The 21,019-nt window shown below is 40.4% G+C and overlaps 6 protein-coding genes across 7 annotated transcripts; 5 read left to right on the forward strand and 1 right to left on the reverse strand.

Moving 5' to 3' along the window:
* The first annotated feature begins 1,540 nt into the window (after positions 1-1,540).
* On the forward strand, positions 1,541-1,984 carry LOC6608789. The gene has a single exon (XM_002033472.2). The coding sequence runs from the start codon at positions 1,575-1,577 to the stop codon at positions 1,935-1,937; it is 363 nt and encodes a 120-aa protein (XP_002033508.1). The 5' UTR covers positions 1,541-1,574; the 3' UTR covers positions 1,938-1,984.
* Positions 1,985-2,124: 140 nt separating this feature from the next.
* On the forward strand, positions 2,125-2,984 carry LOC116800625. 2 transcript variants are annotated; one of them, XM_032716586.1, is made up of 3 exons: positions 2,125-2,532; positions 2,587-2,726; positions 2,787-2,984. In XM_032716586.1, exons 1-3 carry the CDS (start codon positions 2,444-2,446, stop codon positions 2,858-2,860), a joined length of 303 nt encoding a protein of 100 aa, XP_032572477.1. In that variant the 5' UTR covers positions 2,125-2,443; the 3' UTR covers positions 2,861-2,984. The 2 variants fall into 2 exon arrangements, with proteins under 2 accessions (XP_032572477.1, XP_032572476.1); XM_032716585.1 differs by having other exon boundaries at positions 2,125-2,726.
* A 751-nt stretch (positions 2,985-3,735) lies between these two features.
* On the forward strand, positions 3,736-4,514 carry LOC6608790 (vitellogenin-1). Its single transcript, XM_032716471.1, has 2 exons — positions 3,736-4,175; positions 4,340-4,514. Exons 1-2 carry the CDS (start codon positions 3,800-3,802, stop codon positions 4,468-4,470), a joined length of 507 nt encoding a protein of 168 aa, XP_032572362.1. The 5' UTR covers positions 3,736-3,799; the 3' UTR covers positions 4,471-4,514.
* Positions 4,515-5,187: 673 nt separating this feature from the next.
* Positions 5,188-5,853, reverse strand: LOC6608791. The gene is made up of 2 exons (XM_002033474.2): positions 5,581-5,853; positions 5,188-5,338 (listed from the first exon to the last, which is right to left on the reverse strand). The coding sequence occupies exons 1-2, from the start codon at positions 5,813-5,815 to the stop codon at positions 5,250-5,252; spliced, it is 324 nt and encodes a 107-aa protein (XP_002033510.1). The 5' UTR covers positions 5,816-5,853; the 3' UTR covers positions 5,188-5,249.
* A 9,052-nt stretch (positions 5,854-14,905) lies between these two features.
* LOC6608792 (dynein regulatory complex protein 10) lies at positions 14,906-16,947 on the forward strand. Its single transcript, XM_002033475.2, has 4 exons — positions 14,906-15,603; positions 15,667-16,261; positions 16,318-16,467; positions 16,528-16,947. Exons 1-4 carry the CDS (start codon positions 15,600-15,602, stop codon positions 16,859-16,861), a joined length of 1,083 nt encoding a protein of 360 aa, XP_002033511.1. The 5' UTR covers positions 14,906-15,599; the 3' UTR covers positions 16,862-16,947.
* A 1,374-nt stretch (positions 16,948-18,321) lies between these two features.
* LOC6608793 (probable V-type proton ATPase subunit D 2) lies at positions 18,322-19,866 on the forward strand. Its single transcript, XM_002033476.2, has 2 exons — positions 18,322-19,087; positions 19,141-19,866. The coding sequence occupies exons 1-2, from the start codon at positions 18,563-18,565 to the stop codon at positions 19,696-19,698; spliced, it is 1,083 nt and encodes a 360-aa protein (XP_002033512.1). The 5' UTR covers positions 18,322-18,562; the 3' UTR covers positions 19,699-19,866.
* Positions 19,867-21,019: the final 1,153 nt, after the last annotated feature.

Here is a 21,019-nt window from a genome sequence, read left to right on the forward strand (position 1 = left end):
TTATGTGATCGCATCAAGTGGCACACTTTAAAGCCATAATGTCTACTGAACTTAATTTAACTTAATTGAGCCAACACTCAATCACACTCCATTTACGCGGCGATTCATTCCAAAGGTGAACTGAACTCACATCGAATCAATAGAAAGTGTGGCAAACTTTTCACAACCCACACATTATGATTATGCACAGTTGACATAGTTGGCCAGGCAAGCAGAATTCTGCGATATGATGAATATGATGACTTGGTCGGGTTATCGATTCAATGGGCGCCACTTATTGCTGGCCCAAATGGATGCTTGACTTGGCCCGAAGCCCAGAGGCCAAACCGGTAAACACTGGGCGTCACGCACACACGAAATTGTTCACCAAATGCATAAATTTGCATTATTACTTCGGGCCAACAAATTGCCCGCTCTAAACGGTTTCTTTGCATAAATACTTCACTGATCGCGCTTGGAAAACAACTCATATTCTACCAAATAACTTTGAAATATACTATACTAAGCCAAGAAGTGGCTTAATGTAAGTGCTCTTCAGAAAATCAATCTCAGGCCAATTAACGAAACTGATTTTTGGCCTTGACCAAAAATCACTTAACAATGCCGTCAACGGGCATTTAATAAAAATGCGTTTTTGGAATAAGTAAACAAACAAAAAGCGATCAAAAAATACAATAAAACACTCAGCTGTCAAGAGCAAAAAGTACAAAGTGCACATTACCCGAATGTTTATTATTGTTTTTTTTTTTTTGTTTTTTGTGCTTCACGCACTTCTGAGTGCAATGAAAAAAAAAAAAAAAAACGAACAGAACTCTATAAAAACATTAATTGTGCTTAATGCTCTTCCAAAATGAAAACAAATCCAATTAAATGATTCAAACATTTTTAATTAATAAAAACGAAACTTCTGCTTAATAATAATAATATCTTATTATATATATTATATATAATTAATCTTAATAATTTTAACTAATTCCTCTGATCATTGACTAAAGTATGAATTTTATTAATCATTTAAAACTGCTATAAAATCTTTACTTTAATAATACCTTAAATAAAATGAATACAACGTAAAGAAAATGTATTAGAAAATGTTTAATAGCATGTATAATACGCATTAATATATTTTTAAGTTGCATATTTTTGGGAGGGTTGCAAAAAAAAATCCCATGGATGTAAGATAAATTTTGAATCTTTTATTCAAGCACTGAAAATTATTATGTAAAGTGATGTACAAATCTGACTGCTAGAGCCTGACTAACTAACTACTAACCTGTCTAGTCCTACTACTAACTTTTACAACTAAAGGCATATTCAGATACACATTCAGATATAGATTTCAACTTTTATCCATTGACAACGTGCGTAAACCAATGGCATTGGACCACTGACTCCAAGTTCTGTTCATCTGCCAATGCCAAATGCCAAACTCTCACCATCCATTTGAATATTTGCACAGGTGCTGTGGTCTTGGCCAAGCTCTCTGGGCCAAAACGTGGAAAGTCGAGTGACTATAAATAGTTCCGGCTGTGGAGTGAAATGCCAGTTAGGTTCGATATTAAAGCCCAAGCAAAATGAAGAGCCCTCTGCGTCTGTCCACAGTCCTGTTTGTCCTGTCATTCGCCTGTGTGGTCCTGGCCAACAGCTTGTACAGCAGCAATAGCAGCAGTTCCACACCCAAGATCTGTGTCTTGCGTAACTGCAACTGGAACTCCACCACGAATGCCTGTGGTCGCTTTGGTCGCTCCAATCTGTGCAATCGCTTCAGGAACAGCTGCACCCTGCGATATGAATCCTGCGTGGGATCCACCACCTACACGGCGGTCAGTCTATCCCAGTGCTCCGGGATCAGCGTGGGTTCCCGTGGAACCTGCGGAGGATCGTCGTCCTCCTCCTCGTCCTCGAATGTTGTACCCATTATCATACGCAGGGGATGATTTTTTGTTGCTGTTAATGGAAATAAAGTATCTTTAATCAATGTTAACTTTTCAAAAATAATTAATATATAAAAGTAATATAAAAATCACAAGATTTTAGAAATATCTTTTCACATATATAGAGCCACAGGTAAAACAGTTTAGCAAAGTATTAAATTGTTTAAATTATAATATTCCCGATCAATCTGGGGCTAAATTTTTAATTGTTATTAAAATTAGTTAAAAAGTCAATACACCATTGTTTTGCCTTATTTAATATTGGTTTTGGTTTTTCAAAATTATAGATGAACAATATATTACGGTAGCTATAGACCCAAGGTTAGAGACCCAACAATCCAATGCAAATTATAAATCTTTGTTAGTTCAGCTGCCAATTTGCATTATAATGTATTATAATGTATGAAAGTAGAACGAATTGTTTTCCTTTTTTTTGACGATACAAACAACATAGGTGTTGGTATAAAAGCCCCAATCTCTAGAGCGCATTTAAATTAGTTGAAAGCAAGATGAAAGCATCATTGTTAGTTGGTGTCATCCTGGCGACGGTGTTCTTCCTCAACGTTTCCGCCAGCAACAGCAGCTCCTCCGAGGAAGGGTTCGACTCTCCAGTTGGTTACGTCCTGACTCGCTCTAAAACTAAACCTCGCAGATCCCATGCCTGCCAGCGAAATGTCCAAAGGAATTGCTCATCCACCACGAAGACCTGCGCTCGCCTGGGAAGGGCCAACATCTGCCAGGCTTTCAAGAACGACTGTCAGCGCCAACTGAGCAACTGTGGCTCCAAAAAATGTTAGTGAATCTCCCCAGAAAACGGGGGTCAATATCCCTTATTAACCATTTTCATTGCAGTCTACCGCAAAGTAGACGTGTCCCTCTGTCGTGGATTGCCCATCGATGTCGTGCGTCCCTGCGGAAGTGATTGATCCTAGTCCTGAAAGCTTAAAATAACCTTAACAACACTGTTAACTATTTCTTAAAACATTACACAAACCTAATAACTTAATGCTAAAACTAAATGTAAAGGCTAAGTAGACTGTCAATTGTGTATGCAATTGTTATAAATTTAAAAAATTAAAATGTTTATGTGAAAAGAAGTATTACATTATTTAATTTAACAGGTTACATAAAGATATATTTATATTCTTGCCACTGATATTTCATGATGATTATGAATTGGAATTTATTGGCTATTTGTTAAGTTAACATTTTAAATAAATTGACCAATACCACGAGTTATTCATATATCGTCTGTAAGCCTAATTTTTTATTCGTTCGACAGTAATTGCTTAAATAAAATTGGACATATGAATGTTTTTTTTGTAAAAATTAGTGGCTCTTTAAACTTACATACATTTTATAAGTATATATATGCTTGGCTGATAGGCTCATGAAAACATAAATTCACAACATAAACCCCGATATCAGAATTATAAACTTTGAAATAACAATGAATTAGAAATCCTAAGAAAATATATGGCGCCTAAAATTTTCATTGGAAAGTTATTGAAATCCACTTCCATCTTAATAACAATTAAACATTCATGAACAGCCTAAAAGTATATGGCTTTAATCTTTTCTGAAGCTCGAAGTTACCATTTTATTTGAACAGCAAACATATAAATTGTGAACATCTCACGTGTTGTTTTACTCACGGTTTAATATGAACTTAGATATATTTACACAATTGTGAACTAACAGATATGAGAAATGAACAAAGCTTAGGTAATTAAAATAAGTTTCTTTGTACATTAGAAAGAAGAAGGAATGGCGATGGTAAACATCTTCCAAGGTCGCCAAGAAAGATAAAAGATTGAAGCGTATAAAAGTGGCAACACACCATCAGTGTTCAATTAGATATTGAAATGCGTTTGACTTTGGCGCTCCTGGTGCTGGTCGCTCTCATCGCCGTGGCCACCGATGCCCAAAGCAGTCAGAAAAGGACGAACGCCAGGACTTTGGCTACCAGCACGTCTCGGCTAACGCGAAACAGGATCAATGCCCGAGCTGGAATCGCGGGAAGACGTGCCACGTCCAGTCGCAGATCGGTGATCATCATTGGCAACGGAAGTAGTAGCTCTTCCAGCAGCAGCTCCACTCAATCCTCCCGATGTCGAACCACTACCACGAGCTGCTCGTCCAACTCCAATGTCTGCGGTCGTTGGAGTTCCACACGCAGGTGTCGTCGGTTTAGGAACAGGTGCCTCTTGGAGCGGGCCAACTGCCGGACGACCGTTTCAAGTGAGTGTTAGCAATAAGATACAAAAGTATCTTAGAAATACAAGACATATGCTGTTTGACTTTTTTACACTTGTGAATGTAATGCGATGCAGTGGAATAAGTTTTGAGAAGAAAATAATTCATTTAACTCATATATTTTTTGTAAAAATTTGTTTTTTTTACAGACTGGAATGTTGTTAGCCTGGGCAACTGTTCGAGCATAACTGTGAATAATACTGGCACCTGTACGAGCACCTTTTCATCAACCTCATCGAGATCCTCGAGAGTCACGCCCATACTTATACGAAGAGGTTGAGGGTATCTATTGCTACTTTACACTTCCTGTGTACTTAATTTTTTGCGAAATTTAAGAATAAATACAATCTACAGAATTAAGTAAGAAGTTTATTTCTGCATATATACTTTAAACTTCCCTAAACCCCTTTTCACGCTCTTCTACGAAAACAAAAGCATTGTTAAATCACACAAAAGTTAGACAAACAAGATTTATGCTTAAATTATGCTAATAACTTGAACTTTCACTGCCGAAACGTTTCGTAATGACCTATATTTCGGCCATGCCATACAATTATTTATGTGCGTGCGCCGAGTGTTCACTGTTCCATTCTAATTGCATCCGCAGGCGTTCGCCATTCACATCCGCACTACGCAAAAGGGAAAATGGCGAAAAATTGCAAACTAAAAAGCGATGCTCCATAAATTTACATTGTCCGCGTGTATGTGTGCGTCCGCTTGTTCGCTTGTCTGCGTGGCCATAACCATAATTTCCCCCAGTTTTCCACCATTTTCCCCCAGCTTTCCCCAGCCCCCTGCCAAGTAGTGCGATTTATGCGATTGCAATTAAAAAAGAGCGAAAAAAGCGAAAATGTTAAAGCATGCATCATGCGGATATAAAAGCCATTAAAACTAAACGACAGTTACCAAAGCACACAAAACGTTTTAGTTAATCACTTTGTGGCTAGATTAAATTTCCAAAAATAAAAAGAAAGAAGGCTTGCGTCAATAATAGAAATAGAAAATAAAACATCTTTTAATTAATAACTCATATATAAAATGACAATAAATACAACTAGCTTATGTGCAGTCTCCTGTTCCTCCAATGGCGATATTATTTCCAATGCAATAAGTAACCACATTCACCGATGTGCCAAGTTGGCCATAAGCTGCAAATATAAACGTTAATAACATATTTAATAATAGGATTTTTGTGTTAATATATAACCTAATAATTCTAATATGACCAACAAAATATCTTACACTCTTGCGTTTCAAAGTAAGGGTTTCAATGTCATAAATATATTTCTATTTCTATGCACTTAAAAAATTAAATGTTTTAATACGAATGCACATTTTCCGCTTTTAATATAAACAGAATAATAATATAGTTAGGTCAAAAGTATCTCACCTGTACTGCCCTTGCAATTATCCAGAAGGTACTTGCAATCGTCGCGATAGTATTTGCATGTGTATATCGCATTATTCTGTGCATCAACTCCCGACTGGAGTCGAAGGCATTTGGGACTGGTCCTTGAACAGGTCCTTTTGGTGCTCCACAGGCAGTAGAAACGCTGGCGAGCCTCCAGTTTGGAAACCAGACTCAGCATTACGAAGGCATATACGATAAGAGCCAGAAACTTCATAGTGCCCCACTCGGTTCAAATTGACGATTAAACTTTAACTGCCTTAAGGTAATTGAATCGCCCGTTTTTATAGTAGTTAACTTTGCTATCTATTTGAGATCTGCAAACATTACATTCCTACGAAAGTGAAACTCGTTAAGAGGCCCTAAACGATGCTATACCCTTACGTAGGGTATATTGAGCTTAGTTAGAAGTCTATGGTGCAGTAAAGGAGATATTCGCGACTATATAAGGATATATATATTCTTGATCAGTATCAACAATCAAGTCTATATAGCCAGGTACGCCTGTTTCTACATGAAACTTACCCAATAGTCATCATTCTATTGAAAACCTTTGGTTTTTGTCCATAAAGTGTTCTAAAATTTTTCTACAATATATAATTTTGGTTTAGGTTTATCAAAATCACATTGCAAAATCATTTAAAATATTCGGTAAGCATAAGATTTTTGTTTAAATACAGAACTACTGCAAGGGCATACAAACTTCGGCTTGTCGCAGTTGGTTTCCCTTCCTGTTAGCTTTGTTCTTGCCAAAATCTGGTGTTGAAAAAGCCAAAGCCAATTCCAAATGTTGGCCCGATCAAATAGAAGGTGACAGCGCTTAGTTAATCAGCCAATGGATAAACAAATACCAACTGTTTGTGAAGAAATTGTAGCAGCTGCGTTTCAGTTTAGACTACAATACAATGGGAAGGGTTTTAGCAAATGAAAGTAAATATAAGATACTTTAATCCGCTTTGTTTAAAGAAAGCTATTCACTTAACTCTACATTTCCTTAAATCTTTCATCTCTTGCATTAGCGTTATTTGGCGAAATTTGTGCATTAACATGACCTTGTTGTACAAATTTGGTGAACTTGCCGAAAACAGCTTATATAATTACTCCAGACCCGAATGAGCCAGAATCGGCCAAAAGGATACAATTATACAAAGGGAGGTGCGGCAGGACCAGCCACAGTGAATACTCGTAAGTAGAAAACCTATCGCACTGGCTGCCACTCGCTTTTCCCGCACTCCATGCGTCACAACCATCAGTCTTCTGCCTGTCCGTCCATCATGCGAGTTTCAGGTCCCCAGTTACCTTCACTAATAGAAAACACTGGCATAAATCAAGCCACTAAAACGATTAAACAAACAATGTGGATAAGCTACATTTTCAAAACCAAATTTAAGTGTTGAAAAAAGCAATTATATTTGACAGCAAGGGTCAAGGATTTGTGCTTTAAGGGAAAAGATACAATAATGCAGACACAGATATTTCTTAATGTTTACTCATAGGATATACATTTTTTTATTCCGCTTGGTAGAGAGTTTTCCTCAGTGCACTTACAATGCCCACCGTTTTCCATTTTCCCATTTTCCACCTCACATTTCCATAGCTGGGATGTCATGTCACGAGCTCATTTCACTGCATTTCCATGTAAACTCCACCGAGTTCCGACCCCCCAGAATACAGATTCAAGCACATTCCCAACTCAATGGCATTTGCGTGTGTTCAGTGAGCTATTTAATTCGTAGCCACATATGATTGTGCCGGAAAGGGTATTCAGAGTTCGGAGCTCACGTGTTCCAGCTATTTTTCTGCATGTATATTTCATACTTTTATTGCTGATTGCCGTTTTTTTGGATGGTGGGTTGCATGCGTTTGTTATTTTCTCAGTTTTTATCGCACCTTCGCAATCCTCCCCTTTGACCTCTTTCTATTTAGCCGGCGATAAAGTGCAGCTTAAGCTCTGGTTACGAGTACGGATAAATATATTTTTTTGAATAAATTGCATTCGCCATGCCACAGCCTGCTGGCCCGAAAGTATGCAAAAGCTTAAGAATGATTAAGCCACGGTGGAAATGAAGGGAAAATGCACTTTAATTAGCTGGAGCCTTTTGAACGGATGATTGCATGTCCTGCGAATGGCATGCATATCGCTATTTCCAGAAGCTTTGGTACAACACAAGGTCAGGCAGTGGGGTAATATTAATAACAACAGCGAATGAAAAACCATAAAAAGTTTATTTTTAACATAATAATAATAATAATAAAATGATGATGCAAGGCGAGCCCCGACAAGGCCCCTCACTGCAGTTGTTTGCTAATTATTTTCCATTTGCATTTAACTTTTTCGCGCCTTGTCTTCCAAGCAGTCCGCCCTTTTCACTTAATACGCTTTCCGACATGCCGCTGTCATTTTGCGCTGTTTTTCCTGACTTTTCCCCATTCGCTATTAATAAGCTTAAGGTTTTTTTTCCCGGCAACTTGCATGCCTTCGGCTGCATTTCTTGTTTCTTGGCCAACCGACACTTTTCATTGCGCTGCATTATGCATGAGCCATATTTGTCACGCTAATTGAATAATAATACCGTATAATTTATGGGTAATACTATCACCATACCAATGAATTTTAAATGGCGGGCGGAAAATTAATTTTTCATAGCCTACTTTCGAGGATTTCTTATTTATGAAGCTGAGTCAGCCTGCTGCGAGCCTCCACATAACCCATTAATGGCCCACTTAATGCCAATCAATCGATGCAAAGAATACCGTCGTCGTTGGTAAACAAATAAATCAAATGTGTAGACATATAGCGTATGTAAATTTAGTTTTGTCATTTACAGCAATAAATTTCGTATTATTTTTAGCTTTATGGGACGATTATTGGGCACATGTCTCCATATTCGACACGAACATGACACCCAGCTCAGAAATCAAACGGAATAGGGAAACCCGAACAGCTCCACGTGCGGGAGCACCGGTTCCAATTTCCTGTCAATAACTTCCGAACGGAACCTAAAGAAAGCTGGTATACACTGACAAAAACTAAACATTTTCTTGGCCAAAGATGAAAATGCTCAACAAGTGAAAAATTAATAGCACAATGCTTTCATATGAGAAAGTTATATTTCGAAATATATATATGCAAACACATTTTCTGGAAACGATTTTTCTGTGTATATATTCACCCAAGTTTCGTGTCAGTTGAGCGTCCGCAAAAACCGATTTTTGGATAACAAAAATCAAAGAGATATTAAAACAAGAGAGAAAGCTATAGTCGAGTTCGCCGACTATCAGATACCCCTTACTCAGCTAGTGAGAATGCGAGCGCGAAATTTCATTACTTTCCTGGATTATCGATAGATATTGGGGAATAAAATGAGAAACAGTTTTAAAATTGTTTAATAGAGTGGGCGTGACCGGTTGGGCAGCATTACGGCTTTAGAGTGGGCGTGGCAAAAAGTTTTTTAGCAAATTGATAGAAACTTGCAAGACTAATAAAATTATGAAAAAATATGCAAACAATTTTCAATTTTGTGGGCGGCCTTATTGATCCAGATCAAGAATATGTATACCTTATATATTCAAAAAGGCTTTCTGCTGCCTGTTACATTCTTTCCAACGAATCTAGTATACCCTTTTACTCTACGAGTAACAGGTATAATAATAATAATATGGGGAAAGGCGAAAAGGGAAATGGAAAATAAGGGAAACCGGCGCCTGACACATACAAAAAACATTTGTTTGTTATACAGACTAAATGGATGTGAGTGCGTGGGTGGTTTGGGTGGCCGCCTGGTTACTCTGGGTGGCTGTAATGGAGTGGAGCTCAGCTCAGCTGTGAGGGGTGGTTGGTAATTTTTCTGCGTCGCACTCACGAATTATCGATAAAACATGTTTCACAGGCGGAGTAAGGTGGGCTCTGTCTCATTACGCCCACAACAAAAGTTGGGGGGAAAAAAAACAGGTCCTGTTGAAAATTGAAATCGAAATCGAAAAAGAAAACGAAAACGAAAGGAGGCCCCAAAACTTGTTTTCAGCTGCTTGCACTTTGTTGATTCGCCAATCTTTACGATTTACGATTTATTTGCGAGCAAAATCAAATTATTGCATGTGTCACAACTTTCATTCGGCTCTTGGGGTGACAAAAAGCCCAAACAAAGATAAATATACATATCCGTTTGTTTATAACCGAAAGTGTATAACAAGCCTTTGAGCTACACAGGCCCACAAATCCTACCATCCTACCTACAATCCTACAATCGTACCTACCATAATATATACAACTTTGTTCTGTCATAGTTTCAGCTTTGGGTAAAATGGTTTGTCGAAAGTTACCAATTTCATTTGATTTTCCCACTGCTATACATGATTTGCATGCACGGCAATAGTGTGGGGAAAAAAACAACAAAGGGTATCATAATAAAAAACGAAATGGTTGAAAATGAAACTTTGATGAGCTATTACTCATATATTGACAAGGACCCTCATTTGTGTAGGATGATTGGGACAGGGATTGCCGGACTGATAGCGGTCCTTTGGCCCGCATCGCGTATACGCAATATGGCCCTGACCAGACAGTTAAGTGGAAAAGTTTTTGGCCAAGGATGATTAGCCTGCCTTCGAAAGGGTTACTTTTACAACTCATTGGCAATGGGTAAATGGTATACAATTTTAAAGACATCGAGGTATTTAAGTTGAAAAGAATCGTCACAGATTTATTAATGGTACTTTTGAACCGCGGCATTGTATTGAATCTAATAAGAGAACAATTCTGAACTGAATTAATTGTTATATATTTAGAGTTAGAAACAAGACAACTTTAAAAGAATTTTACTGCTAGTATATAGACTTTAAATTATATTTTATTTATTAGGTATTGCTCCTTGGATCAGCTAGAAATCCTAAGAACTGTAAGTACTGGTAATTAAAAAGAGTTTTTAAGGTATTCATCCAACTTTAATCCATAAAATCTATCCATAATATGTTAAGTATCTACCGGAACAGAAATTAAGGATACATTATAGCAATATTTATGTAATGATGTGCGTAAGGGGAAACCGGAAGTGCGGCGCACATGCGACACGTCAACATTCAATTTTCTAATGAAATTTTTATTATAATAAAGCACATATCCGAGTCGTGGGCGGTTGTGGACCACGCCCACCTACAGCCCAGGCTAACGTATTCATGGGAAACAGTGTTGCTTTCCTTCCTGCTCCATTTCCACCGCTCTTCACACCAACATCCGAAAATTCTGTGTGTGTATATTGAATGCTGGCAGTGTGTTGGTTGGTGGAAATGCTTCTATGCGTGTGTGCGTGTGCGTGTGAGTGCGATACCTCTCTCTCTCCCTCTCTCTCTGTCTCTCTCTTGCTAACTTGGCGAAGTGGCCGCCCCTCCAAACAGCGTTCAACATGACCTACATTCCGGATCCGGGCGACGATGTAGCTAAGCAACTCCAGGGTCTCGAAGCCACCATCTCACCCTTGGCCGCATCCGAAAAAGCAGGAAGTCCGGGGAGCACAGGGAGCTCAGCGAAAGCAGAAGAACAGAAAAGCACGCAGCACGCATAGGAAAAAGGACTCCCCTCTGGCAGTACTGCGAATCCTCCACTCCTGCCTCCTTAACCCAGTCATCTTCCCAGTCAAGCCTTATAAAAATTGTTTTCGGCCGCTTATTGGCAACAAATTTGCGTGCCTTGCATACAGAATAGCAACGGGAAAAGGACGAAAGCCAGCGAACAAACGCGGAGTTCACTACAGTAAAAAATCATTTCTTTAAACACCTCATAAAAAGGAAAAAAATGCATCGAAAATCAAGAATTTAAAGCTACAGTTCTAGCACTTGAATTGGTTAGAAGCGATACCATACACACTTTTAAGATACTATAAACATAATTTATGTTAGTAAAACCAGTACTAAATATATGTATACTTAAAATACAATTTTGCTGTATCCAGTTTTATTTTCGACTGTATCGCAAACAAGATGCGAAACCTGATAAAGGTTTCTCCCGCAGCGACTTCATTACAAAGTTTGCCAAATTGTGTAGGCGCTAAATGCAACAAATACAGCAAACAATTTATTAACTTGGTCTGAAGAGATTTTCGCCGGCTTCGCGAAGAATCAGTCAGATGGAAGTAAGCGGCTTGGTTTACCACTAACAAGTGAATTTTGTTCGCTTTTTTTTCGCAACGCAATGTCATCAATCATTTTGGCCCGGACATTTGCTGCTTTTGGCCTAAATTAAACAGGCAAGTCAGGATGTGAGCGGGTAGGGAAACGGAAGTGAGGTTTGGCAAACAAGCCCGGTGCACGTGCGGTCATTTTGTCGTTTATTGTTGACATTGGTCAAACAGAAAATATATAAGAAATACAATATTTGAAGATGATCCCAGCCAGGCGATAGTCAGCACGTGCTGAAATATGTATGAAATAAAATATCCTTCTTATATCATAATTAAGTATCGGCGAAGGTTAGAAGCAGCAGAAGCTACATGAATTTTGCGTGATGAAAATATGTAAGTAAGTGCAGAAAAGTAATCTTAATAGCTAATACAAAAATGTCTGTAATTGGATATTTTTTGTAAGTATTAACTATGTAATTACTTTGGCAATTCTGTCACGGCCCCCATTTAAGAAATGCCAATATCTACAGCTGATCCAATTAAAGTTTTGTGAAACAGTTTTTGCCCGGATTTCTTTGATAAAGTTGCCAAGGTCCTGGAATCCTTGATTCGGATTTGCTGCTTGAATTTCAATTTCGTTTGTTCTCCAAGCGTAGCGAAAGCTAAATCTTTCCCAAACTTTTGATAGTTTATTAAATTATTATAAAAAAATGAAGAAAAAATGCTCGCCAAAGTGAACAGAAACTTTTCTAATAGCAACAAAAATTTTAAACAACCAAGTCGAGTGGATAGGTAGGCTGGTTGGGTGGCTCGGCTTGGCTTGGCTGGATACACTTTGTTAGCCAAGTTAACTCTTTGCAGGTTCTGAACGACAGTTTGTTCTGTCGCTCGCTTCACAGTTCAGAACATTCAAATTACAGAGAAGGTTGGCAAGTCAAACCAAACGGAAGCAAAAGCCAAAAGTTCTCGGGGCAACTTGAGTGCAAGTTGCTCCATAAAATGTGCCAAACATTACCAACTCAAAATACATGCCAGACTGCCTCGGAACAGACCCAAAATTACAGACCAAAAGTGTAACTGCCAAACGGAAAAAAAACAGGGAAAAACCCAAAAAAAGACAGAGAAATTACCAAAAAAAATAAAAAAACACCCGAGAAAGCCATGAAAAATTCAGAGGAAAGTTGTCCAGGTGGGCGACAGGATTCAATGGGGCGGGAACTGGGCTGGGTGCCACTTCATTTGCCAGTGTGAGCGTTTCCTTTGGTCCTCGCTCAGGTGACAAAACCAGGTGGCCCGGCCAAATGGATCCTGGCCGGCAACTGAATGCCTTCCGAGCACAATCGAGTTGTGGGAAGAGGAAACTATAACTGTACTGTACTCCTAGGCATAATAATCCTGTCCATGGCTATAATTTACCCGGAAAAGCGCCTTCATAAGAATGCTTTAATTCGTTAAGTCTTAAGTCAAAAGGAAACCAATAATGAGAGTAAACTTTGGAAAAATCTAAGAATCTCATATGTTCCCGTTAAATTTCAAGTTTTCTAAGAACTAAAAATCAAAATCTGTTTACAAACACTGCTCTTATAATCCCATCTCGAACTAAAACGAATCTAGATCTATTTTCCCTAAGCGGAACTACCCCAAACTAAATTCGTATTTTATTGTGAAAATACCAAGCCATCCTGCTCAAAGGAAGACCAGACCCAGGGGCATATCTTTAGCTTCCGCTGGTACCGAGACCCAACAACCTGACCTTCCCGATGGCAGCCCGAGCATTATAATAACACTTTCTCAAAAAGGTTCTTTATGGGGTTTCCACCCCATTCCATTCCATTCCCCATCCACCATTCCCTAGCCACGAACCACCACCCACCATTAAGCACAGTTAGTTAGTCGTTTCTTGTTTCTCGTTTCCCTTTCCTTGAGTCCATTGTTCCGCGGTATCTCCGCTGCTCTCGCCTCTCACTCTCTGCCGCCCAGTTCTGCGCGACGACTATGGCCAAAAGTAATCTTCCAAGGCAAATGTGAACCACAAACAAATTTATAGCTGCAATGCGGCCAGGCCGAGCATAACGGGCCCACATTTCTGTGAAATCTATGTGAGAGCAGATGTGCAGAGGGGATGGAAATGGAGAAATGGAACTCAAAAGGAAACTGTCGAGTGAGGACGACTATAAAAATATACAACAATACTGCCAAGGCAACGGGACATAATGAGCCAGGGCCAGACGGCCCGAAACGGTAAATGGTAAGCGGTAAGTCTCTAATCGGTTAACGGTAAAGCCGAGCTCAGCTGAGCGAATGTGGGCCACCAGCAGGAGAGCGAAGCATTTTGGCTTTGTATTTTTGCTTTTGCCCTGCACCTCCTTTGCAGTACCGTTAGCGTTTTTCTGCGTTCGTGCTTTGCATGGCCATTTGTTACGTATACGTGTGCGCAGGACTCTCGTTCTCTTTTGCAGACTTGACTTATTTGACTGCATACTGTAGGGCGCTCTCCCGTTACTCCTGAATTTCAAATTTCGATGCATAACTTGAGGCGCTGCCTCTCTCTTTCTGAATCTCTCTCTTTTTCTGTCCCTTTTTACTTTACACGTTTCGCTGCACACCTTAAAGCACATTCTCTCTCCTTGCTCTCTCCGCTTGTTTATGCGTCATTTCTTTTGGCTTTTTCTCACACATCTCTCTTTTTGCAGGGCCAACAACAAATATTATTTCTTGCTCAATTTTATTTTTCTTCCCTTTCATCGTGCCCTTCCTTTTTTTAGTTGGTTCGCATTGCAGCATTTTATTTGCTAGCTACTTTATGCAATGTTAATACATATTATCTATTTACTCATTTTAAGAAAAAGAAAAAGTAACACCCCTTATTATATTACTACTTCATCTAAGTAACTAAAATTTATTTAAAGTTAAATTGGGTAGAATGTGCGGAGACTCCACGGTACTAGTAAATCCAATTTTTGGCAGAATGCAGCGAAGGGCTTTCAGATTACATTCACTCTGTGGCTCCCCCTTTCATGCCAGTTTCATTAGGTAGATTTTCCACCTGAGTGAGGAACATTTCAGCACCGCCACCCGCCACCCACCAACATTGTTCTGCATTCACAAGTTCGTTTCATGCTCTTATGGTTTTCTTTTTTTTCCAGCCGGCCCCTCTGCGTCGCATTTTCCCTCGTTTGCTTTGCTGCAGCAGCTTTCATTCATGCCACGTCAGTTGACATAATGCGACATGGCCACACACACAAGCAACAAGCCACCCACCGAAGGCGAGCACCCAACGCCCCCTAGACAACCACCACTTACCACCACACCCGCCCACACACTTCATTGTCGACTACTGCACTTGGCAAAAGTTTCTACCAGTCATTGCCATGAAAGTGCCATTCAAATTTACCGCCCCTCGCCACGCCCCCTTCTCCAGCTGCTCCTTGATCGAAAGGGTTTCTATTTGGTATATTCTTTGGCTTTGCAACCAGGCAACACAGTCAACATAGCAAGCCATGTTTGTTTATCCCCAAAAACAATAACAAACTCGGCTCAGAATTCAAAAAGACCTCGACACAAGCATAGCCAGAAAATCGAAAAACATAAATCGCGAATTATAGATAAAAAGGAAACATAGAAATTAAGCTTACATTTAATGGAGAAAGCTACACTTACCATTTTGCGGCAGATTACTTGCAACTATCTGCTTTAACTTCGTGATTTCGTTAATAATAAATAGAAAATTCCTGTTGTATCCGAAAGACATTTAAATTATTACATTTTACAAGAACCCGGCACACAATCATATCGCAAAAAGGAAATTTTGTATGTCTATGTAAACGCAAATCTTCCAATGAGGACTTTTATATAAGCCAGGATCCGTAAAGCTGCTAAGTAAAAATGGGTTAGTATAAAAAGGAATATTTTAGGTTAAAACCAGTATGGATCTACCATATCTATTATCCAGATACCACCGCCGAACGTCAGGTGAGACTTGAAGGAGTGGAACGTGTGCTCAAGATGTCCCAGGAGCGCATCAAGATAGCCATGATCATACCGAAGCTGCTGGAGCACCCCGAGAAGCTGAAGAGCGTCCTGATGGACACCTGCTATGAGGAGGTCCTCGAGCCCATCGATGACATGATCCGCCATCTTGGCAAGCAGAGTGGACGTTCCAAGCTGCCACACGACCACACCACCATGCGAATCGTGGACTTCTTCCTGGTCAACCATAGCATTCACCGATTCTTTCCGCACTTGAAGAAGAACCTACTCGAAAGGGATCGCCAGTTGCTGGCCGCCTTTCACTTTCTCCTGGAGAGCGCACACGTCCATCTGCACCGATCCTCGCGAAGCGAGATCACCAAGGAGCGAAAGCTCCATGCCATCTATCACCAGAATGTAGACATCAAGAAGAAAATCAAGGAACTGAAGGCGAGCCTGGCCTTCCAGAAGGTGATTGGCAAGTGGAAGACGGCCGCCAAGGGCATCTATCTGATGAAGGTCGAGGAGGATCTGGCCAACAAGAAGTGGCAGAACAACGTGGCCATTCAGAACGAAATGTAAGTTGGATTTCTAGTGCTATAAGCTATTATTTGAATATAATTACAAATTACAGTGAAAAGTGCCATCGCACGATGCGAAACTACCACAAGAGCAGCATGGACAGGCAGAAGGAGTTGGAGGAGGAGCTGCAGAATGCCCGGGAGAGCTACGAGAAGATGACCAAGAAGCATCTGGCCGAGGAGCACGAGCTGCGAAACGAAAAGTAAGCTACAAATGGAGTAATCCAACAATTAATTCTATAATTGCTACCAATCCTGTGTAGAAACAAGTTGCTCCTGCAGCTGCAGAGTATGCTAAAGAAGTACGACACCAGTCTGGGCGAAAAGATGCGTGAGAACCTGGTGGCGGAGGATCAGTATCTGGCGGCCAAGAAGGTCCTCGACGATTTCATGGTCCAGTACAGGCAGGAGGAGCGCATCTACAAGAACATCGTGGTCAAGCGGGAGGAGGAGGAACGCCGCGTGCAGCAGGAGAAGCTGGTCATCTTCATGATGAACCGGGCGGCGGGCAAGATACAGAAATACTGGCGCAAATGGAAGAAGGATCAGCGCAAGAGGAAGCGCCAGGGAAAGGGCAAGGGCAAGAAGGGAAAGTAGTGTCCCAAACCGGATCTCTGTATATTTCTACATTGTACAATTTATATGTAGAAATACGAATGTATTCCAACCTTCTACTACTACTACTGTTGCCTCATTTTTTTGAAAACTGTCACATGCTTCAGCTCATTTTGTTTGCAAGCTTTTGTGGCATGAAATCACTAAGCATGCATAAGTAGCTATGTATGCAAATTAATATTTCCATAAGAGAAAAGCCAAATGTTTACTCGCAATTAAATCGTGTTTACTTGGCACTTGACAATACACAGAAATTTAGCTTACTGAAGTTTTCTGCAATTTCTAATATATTCTAGTGAAAAGAAATGTTAATTTCCTTTATTAAATAAGGCTATCCAATTTTATTATATTTTTTTATTGAACTGCGCTAAATTTCGCCTAAGACATTGTCAACGCGTTTTTTGTATGGGGTCAGAGGGTGAAGTGTGGGGCTTCCCAGCGATTGCGAAAATCCAAGAGAGAATGAAAACGCCTGGCAGAATGTTTACCCAACACGCACACACACACACACATATACATCAGTACACACATACAGAGGCGAAGGGAAAAGCCGAATTTTCATGTCTTGCGAGGCGAACGAAAAATGGCGCATTGCTGTCGTCGCCAAGCGACAACGACTACGACTACGACTACGACAACTACAAACGCTCTTTTGGCCCGATGTTTGCTGCATTGTTACTTCATTTTCATTCTCGTTTTCGTTACCTAGCCATCGCTATTGCCACACCACCCACCGCCCATCGCCCAGCTCACCCTTGTGGCATGTCTAATTTTCCAGAGGTTAACATACTTAACTTGTTGGCATGCGTTGCAAATGCGCCAAGGCTGCGTTGCACCAAGCGGCGCCCCATTGCGACAATTCGCTGCGGCAAAGGAAAACGTACGGCAGCTGGAAAATGCGCAAAATCGCCGTCCAATGGTGTCCAGTGGCCAACTGTCCAATGCCCAATGCGAAATCCCAGTGGAATGGCCAAACGATGCGCATTGTAATTGCACACAAACGCATTCGCAGGTTTGCCGATTTGTGGATATTATCTTTAGCAAAAATAACATATATATTTAATGGGGAATGGTTCCATGTTATATGTAAATATTTAAAAGTTCTGTAGAGCTGAGTAAATAATAAGTTTTGAATATCAATCATAGATCAGGCAACGTTGCGTATGCGTCATTTTTTCAAAGGCGATTGTTCCAAAGCAACAGTGCGTATGAGTAATTTAAAATGGTTTTGGCGGGTCAGGAAACTATTTTTTTTTTGGTATTTTACTTATCGGTTTAACAAATTATTTAATTTATTAACAAATAGTAAAATTAGCATATTTACAGCCTAAAATAACATTTCATTTATAATTATTATTTTGGCAAGCACTAAAATTTCTTATTCATAAAAAATACTTAAAACATACGTAACCCAAGTCAACCACTGGATGCACGTTACAAAATGAAAGTTTTGATAAGTTTGAAAAGAATTAAAGGAAGTCAATTTGTTGACTTTTTAACGATTGAGTCATAAAATCACAGCTAATGCATATCACTCTATCACAATTTTCATAATTATTCCATAAATAATAACACAAATACATGTGTTTTTAAACTCAGATCAGTAATTCGTTTGTAACAAAGTCTACAATTCGGTCAAATTCAAGCCCCACGTGAGCAGAGCCCAATTCCAAAGTCACCGCCATGGCCAAACGCGATATCCTGCCCATCTTTCCCTCCCGCGCCAACTCGGTGATCATGAAGCAGCGCGTTTTGGCGGCGAGAAGGGGCGTGGGTCTCCTCAAGCGGAAGCGAGACGCCATCGATATGAAGCTGCGCGAACTGCGGCGCATCCGCTTCGACCAGGACATGCAGGGGGATGAGGCGATGCGCAATGCCATATTCTCGATGGCTAAGGCCAATCTGCTGGGCGCCGATTTCAAGCCGCAGATGGTAAGCCGCAGCCATGTGGCAACCGTATCGCTCCGCCGCACGGAGATCAAAATTGTGGGCGTCAAGCTGAACACCCTGGAGCTGGAGACGAAGGGCGTGGGCGCCTTTCCGCTGGCGGGTCTCAGCTGTGGCGGTATGCAGGTCAGCCGGATCAGGGACTCCTATACGAAGGCACTCAGGGCACTGGTGGAATTCGCCTCGCTGGAATACCAAGTGCGAATGCTGGAGGCGGCCTCGCTGCAGACCAACATGAGGGTCAATGCTCTGGAGCATGTGGTAAATATTAGTAATTCATATAAATATTTATATCAAATATTATTAATTCCAAGGTAATACCCGTCCTGCAAAATACCTATAACTATATATGCGGCGAGTTGGAGGAGTTCGAGCGCGAGGACTTCTATCGCCTGAAACGCTCCCAGGCCAAGCAGCTGGAGGCTAAGATGGCCTTCACCGAGCTGATCAAGACCAAGAACATGACCGACGAGGAGCTGGAGACCTACATAAAGCGAAACATAAATCAGGCGCGTCCTCCAGCGGACGACACGCCCTTCGATCAGGAGCAGTTCGAGGAGCGGGAGGTCAAGCGGCGCGTGCGGGAGGCCCGTCTGTCTCTGAAGCAGCGCCGCGAGGAGGAGAGGAAGGAGGCCGTCGCGCGGGGCGAGCCCCCACCGCCCACATCCTTTATCACCACCCATGGCGCATCGTTGAGTTTCGCTGGTCGCCAGCGGGATCCGCGGGCCAGCAGTGGTGATCTCTACAGCACCAAGCGGATGCTCCTCTCCTCTGTGCCGGAAAGGAAGTCAGTCATTAGCCAGGATGCTCAGCGCAGATCCAGCCAGATGTCGAAAGAGGTCGTAAATGAAGAGCCCCCCGAAGAAAGTTAGTCGACTCACAAATTTTAGGTGCTAACGTTCTTTTATATCAAATCCAAAATCTTAAGTTGTCCAAAAATTCTTAATTATTTTTAATATGGTGTGCAAGTAGAGGATTCATTTTAGGTGATTCCTTGGAAAAAGTATATCGATTTCAGTCGGAAATTTGCCACGAAAATATATGGAAAAATTTGCTAAAAACACTTTTTCTTTAAAAACATATGCATATATACGTATGTAATTTTTGTTTTTATTTGATCAAAATCGGTCTGTATGCAATGGCAAGTGCTTTATGCTTGCAACAGCTGACTTTACAGTTGTTTTTTTTTTTAACATCGAAGTGTTAGTTTAACATTCACTTAACATATAACTTTGATTAACTCCTTAATCCGTTTAAAATAAAATTAAAAACATTTTGAAATACATTATTGTGCATAATGAAAATTTTAGAACAATTTAAATTGAAACTTAAGAATCAAATTACTGTTTACATCGAATATCGAATATAGGAAACGAGAATAAACGGACAATAAAAAGCCAATTTTTTATATATGTATGTATGTACATAAGTATAAGTTTATTTTTGCAGAAGCCAGCTTCCTATTATTGATAACTTTAGTTACCTGTAGTATGTTGATAACATTTTTGTACACACCTCTTTTCGCGAAAAGCGCCGGCGCGACCGTTACAACGTCGAAATCAAACTTATTTTCGGTTTACGAAGGTGAGTGGGAAAGTAAGAGAAACAAACACATGCAGACGCTGCCGCTGCAAAAGCGAACTTACCCGGTTCGTTCTCGCGAGAGCGAGAGCGGTTATTGCTATTGCTGCTGGCAAAATAAAACCGTATATATGGCGACGCAGCGCTATTTTGAACACAAAGTTTTGAGTCGTCGACCGTTGCGGACGGAAATTCAGATTAGGATCGTGAGTTGTCAGAACAAACAGACCAGACATTGCATATAGAGAGCATTATTGGGCCAACAAAAAAAAAAAAAAAAAAAAAATACAAAAAAAAAAGCTAATAGAGCCCACACCCAAGCACCAGGAGCTGCGAACGTTTCGCGGAAAAGCCAATTTCTCGGCGCCAGCCAAAAATCAAGAAAACCAACGAGCAAAAAATGAAACAAATATCTTTATAAAAACCGAATTCGAGCAACTCTTATATGTATTAGCTCTCCCTGCCACATATCTACTATATAAACGAGAATTCTGCCGTGTGCGCGCGTGTGTTTGGCATAATTCGCACAATAGATGAAAAAAAAGAAACCCGAATGAAAGCCACAAAAAATAAAGAAGAAACGCAAGGCGAAAATTTGTATTAAATTCGGCT

This window comes from Drosophila sechellia, chromosome 2R, assembly GCF_004382195.2.
Source record: "Drosophila sechellia strain sech25 chromosome 2R, ASM438219v1, whole genome shotgun sequence".
Lineage (NCBI taxonomy): Eukaryota > Metazoa > Arthropoda > Insecta > Diptera > Drosophilidae > Drosophila > Drosophila sechellia.

Bases quoted from the DNA above. Each gene is read 5' to 3' on its own strand.
- LOC6608789 (XM_002033472.2), top strand. From the start codon at position 1,575: ATGAAGAGCCCTCTGCGTCTGTCCACAGTCCTGTTTGTCCTGTCATTC.
- LOC116800625 (XM_032716585.1), top strand. From the start codon at position 2,444: ATGAAAGCATCATTGTTAGTTGGTGTCATCCTGGCGACGGTGTTCTTC. The intron at 2,727-2,786 runs GTTAGTGAATCT...TTTTCATTGCAG, and splicing joins CAACTGTGGCTCCAAAAAAT to TCTACCGCAAAGTAGACGTG.
- LOC6608790 (XM_032716471.1), top strand. From the start codon at position 3,800: ATGCGTTTGACTTTGGCGCTCCTGGTGCTGGTCGCTCTCATCGCCGTG. The intron at 4,176-4,339 runs GTGAGTGTTAGC...TTTTTTTTACAG, and splicing joins CTGCCGGACGACCGTTTCAA to ACTGGAATGTTGTTAGCCTG.
- LOC6608791 (XM_002033474.2), bottom strand. From the start codon at position 5,815: ATGAAGTTTCTGGCTCTTATCGTATATGCCTTCGTAATGCTGAGTCTG. The intron at 5,339-5,580 runs GTGAGATACTTT...TTATATTTGCAG, and splicing joins TAATTGCAAGGGCAGTACAG to CTTATGGCCAACTTGGCACA.
- LOC6608792 (XM_002033475.2), top strand. The intron at 16,262-16,317 runs GTAAGTTGGATT...TACAAATTACAG, and splicing joins GTGGCCATTCAGAACGAAAT to TGAAAAGTGCCATCGCACGA. The intron at 16,468-16,527 runs GTAAGCTACAAA...AATCCTGTGTAG, and splicing joins CACGAGCTGCGAAACGAAAA to AAACAAGTTGCTCCTGCAGC.
- LOC6608793 (XM_002033476.2), top strand. From the start codon at position 18,563: ATGGCCAAACGCGATATCCTGCCCATCTTTCCCTCCCGCGCCAACTCG. The intron at 19,088-19,140 runs GTAAATATTAGT...ATTAATTCCAAG, and splicing joins TCAATGCTCTGGAGCATGTG to GTAATACCCGTCCTGCAAAA.